At 44.0% G+C, this 14,722-nt stretch overlaps 1 protein-coding gene across 2 annotated transcripts in view; it reads left to right on the forward strand.

The window, feature by feature from the left end:
* Nucleotides 1-14,722, forward strand: part of CFAP61 (cilia and flagella associated protein 61) — a 261,717-nt gene that overhangs the window by 205,931 nt on the left and 41,064 nt on the right. For both annotated transcript variants that reach the window (XM_021077413.1, XM_021077414.1), the window contains one exon: nucleotides 7-212. In XM_021077413.1, the coding sequence (XP_020933072.1) occupies nucleotides 7-212 (206 nt within the window). The remainder of the gene's footprint in view (nucleotides 1-6; nucleotides 213-14,722) is intronic.

Raw genomic sequence — 14,722 nt, forward strand, 5'->3', positions numbered from 1 at the left:
TGCCAGGGTTCAGAAATAGTCACAGGTAACGCGAGACATGGGACCTACTTCCGGATCCACATCAACAAGTACAAGATGGTGGAAACCATCACGTGCTTTTCCAGAGCGCCCTTCCCCGCCTCCAACTACATCCGCTTGTTCGGCCAGCACGAGCAAGTCCTGAACAACCTGTGTGCCCGGTACGAAGATGGGCTGGTCCCGGATCTCTACAGGTAGGCTGGGCATGGCCCTGACCCCTTTCACGTTTGGTCTGGTGAGAGAGGGATGTGGTTTGTGATGCGGAAGCAGACAGGAACCCCAGGAAAGTAGCTCTTCTTGAGGGGGGGGGGAGGATGGAGGCCACCGGCATTGGCCAACGTGTGGGGAGTCCCACAGAGAGGTGCATGGGCACTTGGTGTGTCCATGCAGGGCCCCTCAGCTCCTCGTCTGGGACCCTCAGCCCCTTGCAGATTTGGGTCCCAGACACATCCACGCACAGCCTCCATGCCACAAATGGTATTCAAGCCTCTCTCCACCCCGGGCTGCTAAAACAGGGCTCAGAAACGTCAGAGGCAGGTTTGGGGGCAGCATGTGGAGGCACCTGGTCCCAATGGGAATCCCACACCTCGGACAGGCTGTCCGGGACCCTGACCTTCTTCCTCAGGGCATATGCTCAAGCAGGAGGGTGGCTATTGGCCTAAGACATGGGGAAGAGACTTCTGCTCTGGCAGGTGGGTTAGCCTGGGTGGTCTAGATCCCAGTCTTTTCAAGGTCAAAGACACTCTCATCCTATACCTCTAGGAAGGCTAGAACTTTAGAGGAGAAAGCTACTTCTGGACCCAGCCTAGTGCTTAAAAGAACCTCCCTCTATCCACAAAACAAGATGATGGCCAATGCAGATACAGGATGTAAGTCATAGAACCGCAGGGTCCTCTGTACCGCTTCCCTCTTAAAAATGTTCCCAAATGGCAGAATACATCATACAAACAAAAAAGTAGTAAAACATGTATGCCCTTAAAGGATGATAGTATTAGAAATCTACATGCCTGCCACCTAGGTGAAGAAGTAATTCCTTACCCGTAAGCCCCTCTCTGACCTCACCCTCTCTGTCTCCGTGGAGGTCACCATTGTTCTGCAGTTTGGGTTAATAACTCCCTTTCTTTCCTGTAGAGGTCTGAATGGTAAATACTTTCAGCCTTGGGGGCTATGTGACTGGCTATTTGTACTGGAACAGGTGCCAGGCTAACCCTTGTTTTAAAGACGTGCCACATCTATGGGATTTCCTGAGTGATGTGCTCTTTTGTTTTGCCTACTTCTGAAATGATTCAGCAGTGTCTGGAAAAAGCCAACATTCTGTCCGTGACAATACGTGTAGCTGGAGTATGTGCGTTTTCCTTGCTGCGTAATATTTCCCTACACAAATGTGGCAGCTCATCCATCCATTTCTCTCTTGATTGATATTCAAATTGTTCCCATTTGGTGCCATTACAAACAGTGTTAATGGGCATTGAGAGAACGCAGTGTTAATGGGCATTGAGAGAACGCCTCATGTGCAAGAATTTCTCTCGGGTGTACTCGTGGATGCCAAAATGTCCCCAAGGCAGTTGGAATGATAACAGCCATCTGTGACCCATCTGTGAGGGCCCTCTGCTGCCCTGTTGGTCCTCTGCACTGCTCAACTTTAGTATCTGGCCATCCTGGTGGTGTGGAAACGTGTCCGCCCAGGATTTTAACATTCCCTCCCCAATTTCTAATGCAATTGAATGCCTTTTCATTTGTTCCCGGGCCTTGCATCCTGGTTTCAGGGGCAATGTCTGTCTGTGACATTTGTCCACCTTTCTCTGGGGTTGTCTTCTCTTACTAGGTAACAGGAACTGTTTATCTACCCTGGATACAGACTTGGTTGTTTATCCTTCATATGTCTTCTTCCATCTTGAGTTTTCTCTTCTCATTTTCTTTATGGTTATCCATGAAGAGATATCTTGAATTTTTTTTCTTTAAGGGCCGCACCTGCAGCTTATGTAGGTTCCCAGGCTAGGGGTCTAATCAGAGCTGTAGCTGCTGGCCTGCGTCACAGCAATATAGGATCCGAGCCACATCTACCACCTACACCACAGCTCACATAAATGCCTAATCACTGACCCACTGAGCGAAGCCAGGGATTGAACCTGAGTCCTCATGGATGCTAGTAAGATTTGTTAACTGCTGAGCTATGACAGGAACTCCAATGTCTTGATTTTAATGTAATCTATCTACTTGCAAGTGTCTTGGATATTTCTGTCCCTTTGCTCTTCCAATGGTTTTACAGTAAACTTGTGAGGCTCCTTGAAAAGTTGCACAGTATTTGATAGGAAACACATTAAACCTTAGATCAATTAGGTGATAGTCAATATCTTTGCTATTCAGCTCAGTATCACAGTAGTTAACCCTAGCAGGGGTTAGGCTGCCAACTTTCCTCCCAGTCAAAAATCTGAGTATAACTTATAGTCTGCCCTATGTCCGTGGTCCTGTGTCCTTGGATCCAACCAACTGCTAATCAACCAAGCTCGGGTTGTGTAGTACTCTAGTATTCACTGTTAAAGAATCTGCATATAGGGAGTTCCCGTTGTGGCTCAGTGGAAACAAATCCAACTGGTATCCATGAGGATGTGGGTTTGATCCCTGGCCTTGCTCAGTGCGTTAAGGATCTGGCATTGCCATGAGCTGTGGTGTACGTCACAGATGTGGCTCAGTTCTGGCATTGCTGTGACTGTGATGTAAGGGGGCAGCTGTAGCTCTGATTTGACCCCTAGCCTGGGAACTTCCACATGCCGTGGGTACGGCCCTTAAAAAAAATCAAAGAATCTGCATATAAGTGGACCCATGGAGTCCAAACTGGTTCTGGTTCAAGGGTGAACTGTATAGGTCTTGATTTACATAGGTCTCTTTAATATCTTTTAATAAGGGTTTATAATTTTCTCAACTGATGGCTTGCATAATTTTTGTTTTATATGATCCAAAGTGCTTTCTACTTTTATTGCTGTTGTAAATATCATTTTCTTATTGATTGTTGCTATATAGTGTATAGAAACACACTAACTTTTTGTATGGTTTTGTATTCTGCAAATTTGCTAAACTCCCTCATTCATTCAAATAATTTACCTGTAGCTTCTTTTAGATTGTCCACACAGAAAAATTATGTCCTCTGCAAATAACAACAGTTTTGTTGGTTTCTTCTTCTTCAACCTTTGTAACTTTTTCTTGTCTTATTGCACTGGCTAAGATTTGTGGTTAAATGTAGGGTAGAAGTAGTGAGGGATGGTACTTTGACCACATTCTTCATTTTAAAGGAAATTTGTTCCATATTAAGTGTGTGACATTTGCCATACATATCTTTGTAGACATCCTTTATCAGGATAAGAAAGTTCTTTTTATTACTGGCTTTCCAAGCAGCTTTATCATGCACGGATTTTTTTTTCAGGAAGAGTGCTTAACTTCTGAAATCTTTTATGTCCGAGGACCTCTTCCTATATGTTTCCCATTATAAACTATATTTTGATAAAGTATGGAATCCTTTAGAATCCTTTAATCGTAGGCTTTCACTCCTCAAATCTGTGTAGACTTGACTCTGATATGTGTTTAAAATAAAGAAAAATATGGCTATTTAGAAAATGAATTCATTTTTTCCTTAGCTTGTGGGTAGGATTTTGTTGCTCTCAATCTTATGCAAAGTATTTGACTTAGAGGGGAAATCAGTTGGGTGTCAAAGACAAATTTAGGGGAGTTATACACTGAGTCTTCTCTGAAAAGAAAATGTTACCATGTTTGACCAAATTCAAAAGCCACAGCCAGTTTGTTTTTCCCTGAGAGGAAGAGATGCTGAAACAGACGGACTTTGTGAGCTTGAGACCACTGGTCAGGGCACAGCTGTTAATTGATGGCAGTTATCATTGTAAACGTTCATTTGATTTGCTAGGGGTGATATTTGGGATGGCAAAATGGGACAACACTGGATATTGGGTCATTTCAAGTGACATCTGTAAGAAAGGGGGCAGGAAGTTGGTAGCTGGTCATCAAAGGGGTTGCTGGTCTTGTTCTAATGTGGTGCCCAGGGCGCCTGTGGGAGTACCAGTCCCTCCCGGACGTGTGTTAGCGTGTATGTGCAGCTGCGGCCACGTTCTTTTCAAGTGCCCCACAGTGCTGCCAGGCCCCATGCGGAGTCTTGGCCCAACACCGCTCACCCTGTCTGTTGTCAGAATGCCTGGCAAAGCCCTTTCTGAGCAGGCAGGGCGAACGCTAGCTGATTTTAGCTGAGATATGACGACCCATTTTTTCCCTGACCTCGGCAGCACTGGTGCCGTCTTTTGTTCAAATCCACTGCATCTGGGGGCGCTTTCCTCCAGGCTGGGAGCGCTGACTCTTAACCAGTGATCTGTCTCCCTTGAGACGGACATCTCCTCGAGGTCACATTCCCCTCTGGGTTCAAGGATACCCTCTGGATCCTTTCCCTCCACTTTCCTCAATCTGTTCTCACCCCACTGAGAGCCAGAAAGAGGAGGCGCTGGCGGCACCGGCGGGAGTGGTGGCAGCCACGCAGGCAGATGCACAGAAGCCAAGGCCACCCCAGCCATGGCTCTGGCTGCCTGTGGACGGGCTTGCTTGGAGTCGTTAGAGGACATGTGGTGGTGGCCAAGCAGCTACCGTGCTACCCAGGCCGACAGCTGTCACAGGACAGCAGTGCAGCTGAGGGTCTGGCGCCCAGGCTGTCTTGGACTCTACCTCTGTTCTGTCCTTTGTTGTCATGTTGGCTGGCCGGTGTGAACTGCGGTGGTGAAGAAAAGAAATCCATAGAATGGATGGGCAGTGAGATCCTACTGTGTCCAGTTTCTTGGGATAGAACATGATGGGGGATGATATGGAAAAAAGAATGTGTGTGCGTACTATGTTGTGCAGCAGAAATTGGCACAACATTGTAAATCAACTATACTTTAATACAAAAATTTAAAAGATTCACCAGTGGTGACTCTGTGTGTGCATGTGTGTATTTGTGTTTTTGTGCCTTTGTGTGTATGTGTGTGTGAAGGAGAGAGGGAAATAAATAGATGGGCTGACTGTCAAATTATCACTTTGGACAAAGAATGGACCCTGTTTAATCATCTGTTCCTTTCTGAACCAATCAGCATTGCAAGTCGTGAGCAATTGTGTCGAAATGGATTTCCCCCCAACCTGCCCCTCAGAGCACCTGTGTCCCAGTGTCCCAGGCACGGGTGCACACACCTGCCACAGCCTCCTGTGAGGTCCCCATCCCGGGTCTTCCCTGCTCTCTGAATTCGGCCTCACCTTTATCTGTCCCACTTAGCGGTGGCCTGCGGAGAATGGCTCTTGCCCACCGAGTCGCTCGCCCTTAGCCTTATTAACAATCTGTAGCATCCTTTATCCTCATGGTGTGAATAGGTCTTGCCTTAGGGCTTTGTGTAAGCCCATCAGATACTTCTAAACCTTGATTAAATCACCTCTTTTCACATCCTGATGTATTCAGCTCGCAAAGGCTGCCCGCGCAGGCCCTCTCCCCACATCATCCTCCTCCACACGGCCAAACCAAACGCTCCAGCAGCCTGTTTTTAGTGGGTAGGTGCCACTCTGCATAGGTTTCCAAATGGGCTTGAGCAGGCCCCTCAGTGGGCTGCCATTACCTTTCTGAACTGCACACTCCAGAAGTGACTCCCCCAGGAAAGGCTTCCTGGGGGAGTCTTCCATGTGCAGGAGCCACCTCCGTGTGCAGGGGCCACCTCCATGTGCATGTGTCACTTCCATGTGCAGGTGCCACCTCCATGTGCATGTGTCACCTCCGTGTGCAGGTGTCACCTCTGTGTGCAGGTGTCACCTTCGTGTGCAGATGCCACATCTGTCTGCCACTGGCCGACACCACCTCCTGATTCACTAACTAAACCCAATTGGACTCATTTAATCATAACTGTTTTTCAGTTCTTCTGTAGTCTGTGGCCTTGTGCGTGTATGGTAGAAAAATCCCACACTAAGTTCTAAGTGCCCATGTTTCCAGACTTACCAGAATTTTCTGGATCTCTGACTGCCCACCCCAACTTGTCATGCATGTTTTTTTGTACACACGTAAAATTGATTGGATAGTAGTTCTCCCAAAATGCAGGCTTTCCTGCTGGCCAATATTCAGCCACGGACCTGCCTTTCTGTGGACCCTTTAAATCAGTGTTCCTATCAGTCTTTCACTTCAGGTAATGCCAATTTCATTTGATAGCCTTATAAAGGATCATTTTTCAAATGATTTGCGAAAATCAAAGTCCATTCTCTTCATTTTGCTTCTCGTCATTTAACTCTATCCATCCACCCTTGGGCAGATTTGCACATTGGGGCTCCTCACGGGCCATTCCCTGGCATCCAGGAGGCACCCTCTTGCCCACTGATGTTTCTTATGTGGTCACATTGCCCATGAGGCTGAACCTGTATGTTGGAGCATCCTCACTACTCAGATGATCAACCCTAGGTCTCAAAGTATAGACCAATGCTGGGGCCAGATTCCACCTCACACAACGTAGGCCTATTTTTATTTGTAATATTACTCTGATGAAAATACTAGGGTTAGAGACAGGATTAAGATGGCGGAATAGAAGGACTGGAACTCAACTTCTCTCCTAAAAACAACAAAATTCACAACTAAAGGCTGAGCACTCTTCACCCAAATGGACCGGAAACCTTAAAAAAGACATCCTACTCCAGAAGAAAAAGAGGAGGACACATCAAGAGGTAGGAGGGGCGATTTCATGATATAAACAACCCCACACCTTAGGGGTGGGAAACTCCACAGACTGGAAACTAACTGGCTCACAGAGACTCACCTACAGGAGTGAGAGTTCTGAGCCCCACGTCAAAATCTCGTATGTGGGGATCTGGCACGGGGAGAAAGAGCTCCTGGAGCATCTGGCATTGAAGGCCAGTGGGGCTTGTGCACAGGAGCTCCACGGGACTGGGGGAAATGGAGACCCCATTCTTAAAAGGCACAGACTTCATGTGCACTGGGTCCCAGGGCAAAGCAAAGACTCCATGGGAATCTGGGTCAAAACTGACCTCAGTTCTTGGAGGACATCCTGGGAAAACAGGGGTGAACGTGGCTTGCTGTGAGGGAAGGACATTGAAAGCAAAGCTCTCAGGAATATTCAGCAGCCATGCCTTTCTCTGGAGGTGGCCATTTTGGGAAAATCTGGCCCCACCCATCAGTCAGCTGCTGAGAAGCCCCAGGGCAAACAGCAACCCAGGTGGGATCACAGCCTTGTAAACAGGCTACCTAAAGACCCCTCAGGCACACAGCTGCCTCTAATCCCATCCAGACTAAGCCACATCCACCAGAGGGATTAGAATCAGCTTCACCTACCAGTGGGCAGGCATCAGCCCCTCCCATCAGGAAGCCTACAGCAAGCCCCCATATTGACTTCGGCCACAAGGGGGGCAGACACCAGAAGTACAAGAGGCTACAACTCTATTATCTGTAAAAAGGTCACCACACCAAAAACCTATAAAAATGAAAAGACAGAGAACTGTCGCTCAGATGAGGGAGAAAGGAAAACCCCCAGAAAATCAGCTAAGTGAGGAGGAGATTCTTAGCCTCCAGGAAAAAGACTTTAGACTGTTGATGCTGAAGATGATGTAAGACATTGGAAATAAACTGGAGGCAAAGATGGATAACTTACAGGAAACACTGACCAAAGAGATACAAGATATAAAACAAACAAGAAGAGATGCAAAAAACAATCACTGAAATAAAAAATTCACTAGAAGCAGCCAACAGCAGAATGCAGAAGGCAGAAGAACGAATAAGCAAGGTGGAGGACAGATTAGTGGAAATTACAGATGCAGAACAGAAAAGAGAAAAAAGATTGAAAACAAATGAAGAGAGTCTCAGAGAACTCAGGGACAACGTTAAATGCACCAACATCCGTATTATAGGGGTGTCAGAAGGAGAAGAGAGAGAGAAGGGGACAGAAAAAATATTCCAAGAGATAATAGCCAAAAACTTCCCTAACATGGGGAAGGAACCACTCATTCAAATCCAGGAAGCACAACGTGTACCATATAAAATAAACCCAAGGAGGAATACACCAAGACACATATTAATCAAACTGACCAAAATTAAAGACAAAGAGAAAATCTTAAAAGCAGCTAGGGAAAAGAAACAAATAACATACAAGGGAACCCCAATAAGGTTATCGGCAGATTTTTCAATAGAAACTGCAGGCCAGAAGGGAGTGGCATGATATACTTAACGTGATGAAAAGAAAAAACCTCCAACCAAGATTACTCTACCCGGCAAGGCTCTCATTCAGATTTGAAGGAGAAATCAAAACCTTCACAGCTAAGCAAAAGCTGAGAGAATTCAGCAACACTAAACCAGCCTTAAAACAAATACTAAAGGAACTTCTATAGGCAGAAAAGAACAAGAGAAGAGGAAAGGAAAAAGAGTAGCTAAAACAAATCCAAAGCAATTAATAAAATGGCAATAAGAACATACATATCAATAATTACCTTAAATGTTCATGGACTAAACACCCCAACCAAAAGACATAGACTGGCTGAATGGATACAAAAGCAAGACCCACTTCATTTCTAGGGACACATACAAATTGAAAGTGAGAGGATGGAAGAAAGTATTTCACGCAAATGGGGATCCAAAAAAAGCAGGAGAAGCAATACTCATATCAGAAAAAACAGACTTTTAAATGAAGACTAGTTTAAGGGACAAAGAAGGCCATTACATAATGATCAAAGGATCAATCGAAGAAGAAGATGTAACAATTTTAAATATCTACGCACCCAACACAGGTTCACCACAATATATAAGGCAACTGCTAACAACCTTAAAAGGACAAATCGACAATAACACAATAATAGTGGGAGACTTGAACACCCCACTTACAGCAAGGGACAGATCAACCAGACAGAAAATCAGTAAGGAAACACAGGCCCTGAATGATGCATTAAAACCCAGATGGACTTAATAGATATTTATAGGACATTCCATCCAAAAGCAACAGAATACACACTCTTCTCAAGTGCACATGGAACATTCTCTAAGACTGATCACATCCTGGGCTACAAATCCAACCTTGGTAACTTTAAAAAAATTGAAATCATATCAAGCATCTTTTCTGACCACAATGCTATAGGACTGGATATCAACAACAAGAAAAAAACTGCAAAAAACACAAACACGTGGAGACTAAACAACATGCTGCTAAACAACCAATGGATCACTGAAGAAATCAGAGAGGAAATTAAAAAATACCTAGCAGCAAATGACAACAAACATACGACACTCCAAAACCTATGGGATGGAGCAAAAGCCATTCTAAGAGGAAAGTTTATAGCAATACAAGCCCACCTCAGGAAACAAGAAAAAGCTCAAATAAACAAGCTACCTTTACATCTAAAGCAGCTCGAGACAGAAGAACAGACAAGACCTAAAGTTAGTAGAAGGGAAGAAATCATAAAGATCAGAGCAGAAATCAATGAAATAGAAACAAACAAAACCAGAGAAAAGACCAATGAAACGAAAAGCTGGTTCTTTGAAAAGATCAACAAAATTGATAAACCCTTAGCCAGACTTATCAACCAAAAAAGTGAGAGGACTCAAATCAATAAAATTAGAAACGAAAGAGGAGAAATAACAACGGACATCACCGAAATACGAAGGATCATAAGAGAACTACTATATGCAACTATATGCCAATAAAACAGAAAACCTAGAAGAAATGGACAAATTCTTAGAAAAGTACAATCTTCCTAGACTAAACCAAGATGGAATAGAAAAGATGAATGGACCCATCACAAGAACTGAAATTGAAACTGTGATTTAAAAACTTCCAACAAACAAAAGTCCAGGACCAGATGGCTTCACAGGCAAATTCTATCAAACATTTAGAGAAGAGCTAACACCTCTCCTTCTGAAACTATTTCCAAAAATTGCAGAGGAAGGGATACTCCCAAACTCATTCTATGAGGCCACCATCACCCTGATACCTAAACCAGACAAAGATACCACAAAAAAAGAAAACCACAGGCCAATTTCACTGGTGAACATCAATGCAAAAATCCTCAACAAAATACTAGCAAACCGCATCCAACAATACATTAAAAGGATTGTACATCATGATCAAGTGGGATTTATCCCAGGGATGCAAGGGTTCTTCAATATCCGCAAATCCATCAGTGTGATACACCACATTAACAAACTGAAGAATAAAAACCACATGATCCTCTCAATAGATGGGGGAAAAGCCTTTGACAAAATCCAACACCCATTTCTGATAAAAACCCTTCAGAAAGTGAGCATAACGGGAACCTACCTCAACATGATAAAGGCCATATACGACCAACCCACAGCTAACATCACTCTCAATGGTGAAAAGCTGAAAGAATTCCCAGTGAGATCAGGAACAAGACAAGGATGTCCACTCTCGCCACTACTCTTCAACATAGCTCTGGAAGTGCTAGCCACAGCAATCAGAGAAGTAAAGGAAATAAAAGGAATCCAAATTGGGAAGGAAGAAGTAAAACTATCACTATTTTCAGATGACATGATACTACACCTCGAGAATCCTGAAGACTCTACCAGAAAACTGTTAGAGCTCATCCACAAATTTGGCAAAGTCACAGGATACAAAATTAATACACAGAAATCAATGGCATTTCTATACACTAACAATGAAAGAGCAGAAAGAGAAATTAGGGAAGCAATCCCGTTTCCCATCACATCCAAAAGAATAAAGTACCTAGGAATAAGCCTACCTAAAGAGACAAAAGATTATAAGCCACTGATGAAAGAAATCAAAGATGACATAAATAGAAGGAAAGATATACCCTGCTCGTGGATTGGAAGAGTTAATATGATCAAAATGACTATACTGCCTAAGGCAATCTACAGATTCAATGCAATCCCTATCAAATTACCAAGGACATTTTTCACAGAACTCAAACAAAATATTTTAAAGTTTGTTTGGAAGCACAAAAGACCCAGAATAGCCAAAACCATCCAGAAAAAGAAAAATGGAGCTGGAGGAATCAGGCTCCCAGACTTCAGACTCTACTACAAAGCAACAGTCATCAAACCCACATGGTACTGGCACAAAGACAGAAATACAGATCGGTGGAACAGGATAGAAAGCCCAGAATTAAACCCAGGCACCTACAGCCAACTCATCTATGACAAAGGAGGCAAGGATATACAATGGATATATTGTTCTTGTTCACTAAGTGGTGCTGGGAAAACTGGACAGCCACATGGAAAAGAATGAAATTAGAACACTCCCTAACACCATACACAAAAAGAAACTCCAAATGGATTAAAGACCTAGATATAAGACCAGACACCATAAAACGCTTCGAGGACAACATAGGCCAAACCCTCTCTTACATAAACGACAGCAACATCTTCTCAGATCCACCTCTTTTTTTTTTTTTTTTTCCCACTGTACAGCAAGGGGGTCAGGTTATCCTTAGATGTATACTGCAATTACAGTTTTTTCCCCCACCCTCTTAGAGTATTGACAATAAAAACAAAAACAAACAAATGGGACCTAATCAAACTTAAAAAGTTTCTGCACAGCAAAGGAAACCCTAAACAAAACAAAAAGACAACTCACAGAATGGGAGAAAATCTTTGCAAGTGAATCGACTGACAAGGGATTCATATCCAAAATTTATCAACACCTTCTGCAGCTCCATACCAAAAAAACAACCAACCCCATCCAAAAATGGGCAGAAGATCTAAACAGACAGTTCTCCAAAGAAGACATACGGATGGCCAAAAAACACATGAAAATGTGTTCAACATCACTCATGATTAGAGAAATGCAAATCAAAACCTCTCTGAGGTACCACCTTACACCAGCCAGAATGGCCATCATCCAAAAGTCTACAAACAATAAGTGTTAGAGAGGGTGTGGAGAAAAAGGAACCCTAGTACACTGTTGGTGGGATTGTAAATTGGTGCAACCACTGTGGAAAGCAGTATGGAGATGCCTCAGAAAACTAAAAATAGAACTACCATTTGACCTAGCAATCCCATTCCTGGGCATCTATCCAGAGAAAACCACGACTCGCAAAGACACATGTACTCCAGTGTTCATTTCAGCACTATTTACAATAGCCAAGACATGGAAACAACCTCAATGTCCATCAACAGAGGCGTGGATCAAGAAGATGTAGTATGTATACACAATGGAATGTTACTCAGCCATTAAAAGGAACAAAATACCAGCATTTTTAGCAACATGGATGGACCTAGAAACTATCATGCTAAGTGAAGTCAGCCATACAATGAGACACCAACATCAAATGCTTTCACTGACATGTGGAATCTGAAAAAAGGACAGACTGAACTTCTTTGCAGAACAGATACTGACTCACAGACATCGAAAAACTTATGGTCTCTGGAGGAGACAGTTTGGGGGGCGGGGGGATGTGCTTGGCCTGTGGGATGGAAATATCCTGTGAAATCAGATTGTTATGATCATTATACAACTACAGATGTGATAAATTCATTTGAGTAATAAAAAAAATAAAAGAAAAAAAAAGAAAATACTAGGGTTTTCTAGAGTTCCCTGGTGGCTCAGCAGTTTAAGGATCTGGTGTTTTCACTGCTATAGCTCAGGTTATTGCTGTGATGTGGGTTCAATCCCTGGCCCAGGAACTTTCACATGCTTGGGTGCAGCCAAAAAAAAAGACTAGGTTTGTTTTTGGGGTTTTTTTCCCTATGTCATCTTCTTCCTCCCTACCTATTTCGGCTCAGGTATTCACATTGCCTCCAGTTGATACTGGCCTTCATGGAAAGGCAGCATGTGCCAGCCTCTGTGCAGTTTTCATGCTCCCTTCCAATTTAATGCAAATTTATGGAAATACAGTGGTTCTTTTAAAAATTCAATGGAACAAATATTTGAAAATTGTATGTGCTTGCTACATTCTATTTTAAAATCTGTCCATTTGGAGGTACCCATGAAATTGCGTATGCTTTTTTTTTTTTCCAGAGTCATGCTCTGAGGGGGGGGACCTCAGGGAGAGGTCATTATTGAGAATTAAATAGGTGCAGGAGTTCCATGGTGGCCTAGCAGTTAAGGATTTGGTGTTGTCTTGCTGTGGCACATGTTCAATCCCTGGCCCAGGAAATTTCATGTACCATGGGTGTGGCCAAAAAAAAAAAGAATTAAATGTGTGAGAGATCTGGTGCTTTGTCCAGAGTTAGTGATGTCTGTGGACTGGAGTTGATAGTGCCCAGCCCAGGGCACTGAGAGCAAAGGAATGGGTCACAGGTTTCTGTATAAGCAACACTTAAAAGACGATTTCAAGATACTGGCACCAAAAGCAACCAAGGAGGCTTGGAAGAGCATTTAAAACTTGGAATTGTGAGGCTGTTTGAGTTTTAAAGTATGTCTAGAATCTCACATCTTATAGTTTTGAAAATTGCTTTGAGGGAGTTCTCATTGTGGCTCCGAGGGTTAAGGACCCAACATAGTGTCCATGAAGATATGAGTTGCATCCCTTGCCTTGATCAGGGGGTTAAGGATCTGGTGTTACCATGAGTTGCAGTGGATTTATAGATATTAGCAAGTTTAAATGACCCTCCACAAAATGGGCAAGATTGTTCCAAGGGCTCCTTCAAAGAAACCACAGATGGAAAAACACAGAAAAGTATGCACGAATGAACCAAGAAAAGGCAGAGCTGACCCATCTCCAAGTCATCAGACAGCCTCATTACATTAGGAGGAAGTAACAGCAGGTAGTCCATCAGTCCACGTTCCTTTGCAGACAGCAGAATCCTCTCTGGCTCATTCAAACAGAAAGCGGTGACGTACTGCCAGTTACAGGTGAATTTATAAAAGTCCTGAATGGGCTGGAGGATCAGACTTTTAACTGGCTTCTAGGAAGAATTCAGAAAGCAGTTCTATAGACCTGGCTGACCTCTGCCACAGGGAGGAATTGTAGCGTCAGGAAACTGGCAGCTCCACAACACCACCTCTGCCACGAGCCACGCCAGCAGAATGGGTCCCCCAAGTCCTGCCTCTCGCTGCCTGAGGGGCTGCTACAGCCAACACCAGACACTGCCAGGGCCAGGCCTGCCGGCAAAAGCAAGAAAACCATAGAGGTCGGGTCTCTGCCTCGTGGTGTTCAAGCCCCACAGGAGGAAGCCTCTTTGGAGGGTGCTTGCTCCCCTGTACTCCCCTGTAGAAGCTGCATTTCCACTGCCTGGGAAACGTAGGTAGTTTTCCCCTTCCCCACCTGTGGTCTTTTGGGTAAGTCAGACTACAGGGGTCTGGAAGGCAGCTGGCTAAACTAGTCTGTAATTTCTCCCATAACCAACTCATCAAATTTGACCAGAAGTCAGCCACCCCGAAAGCAAAACTATCAAGAAGACCTCTTAAAGTCTGGATTTATATCTGTTATCAATAAGGATAAACTTTCTGGAGTTCCCTTGTGGAGGAGTAGGTTAAGGATCCAGCAGTGTCGCTCTAGCTGCTCAGGTTGCTGCTACAGTGTAGGTTTGATCCTGGGCCCCATAACGTCTACATGTCCTAAGCGAGGCCAAAAAAAAAAAAAAAAAAAAAGTACTTCCTCCTAATTATTTACAAGTTGACAAACCCTTATCTGGAGTTCCCACTGTGGCTCAGCATAACAAACCTGACTAGTATCCATGAGGATGTGGGTTAGATCCCTCGCCTTACTCAGTGGGTTAAGGATCCGG

Source organism: Sus scrofa, chromosome 17 (genome assembly GCF_000003025.6).
Source record: "Sus scrofa isolate TJ Tabasco breed Duroc chromosome 17, Sscrofa11.1, whole genome shotgun sequence".
NCBI lineage: Eukaryota > Metazoa > Chordata > Mammalia > Artiodactyla > Suidae > Sus > Sus scrofa.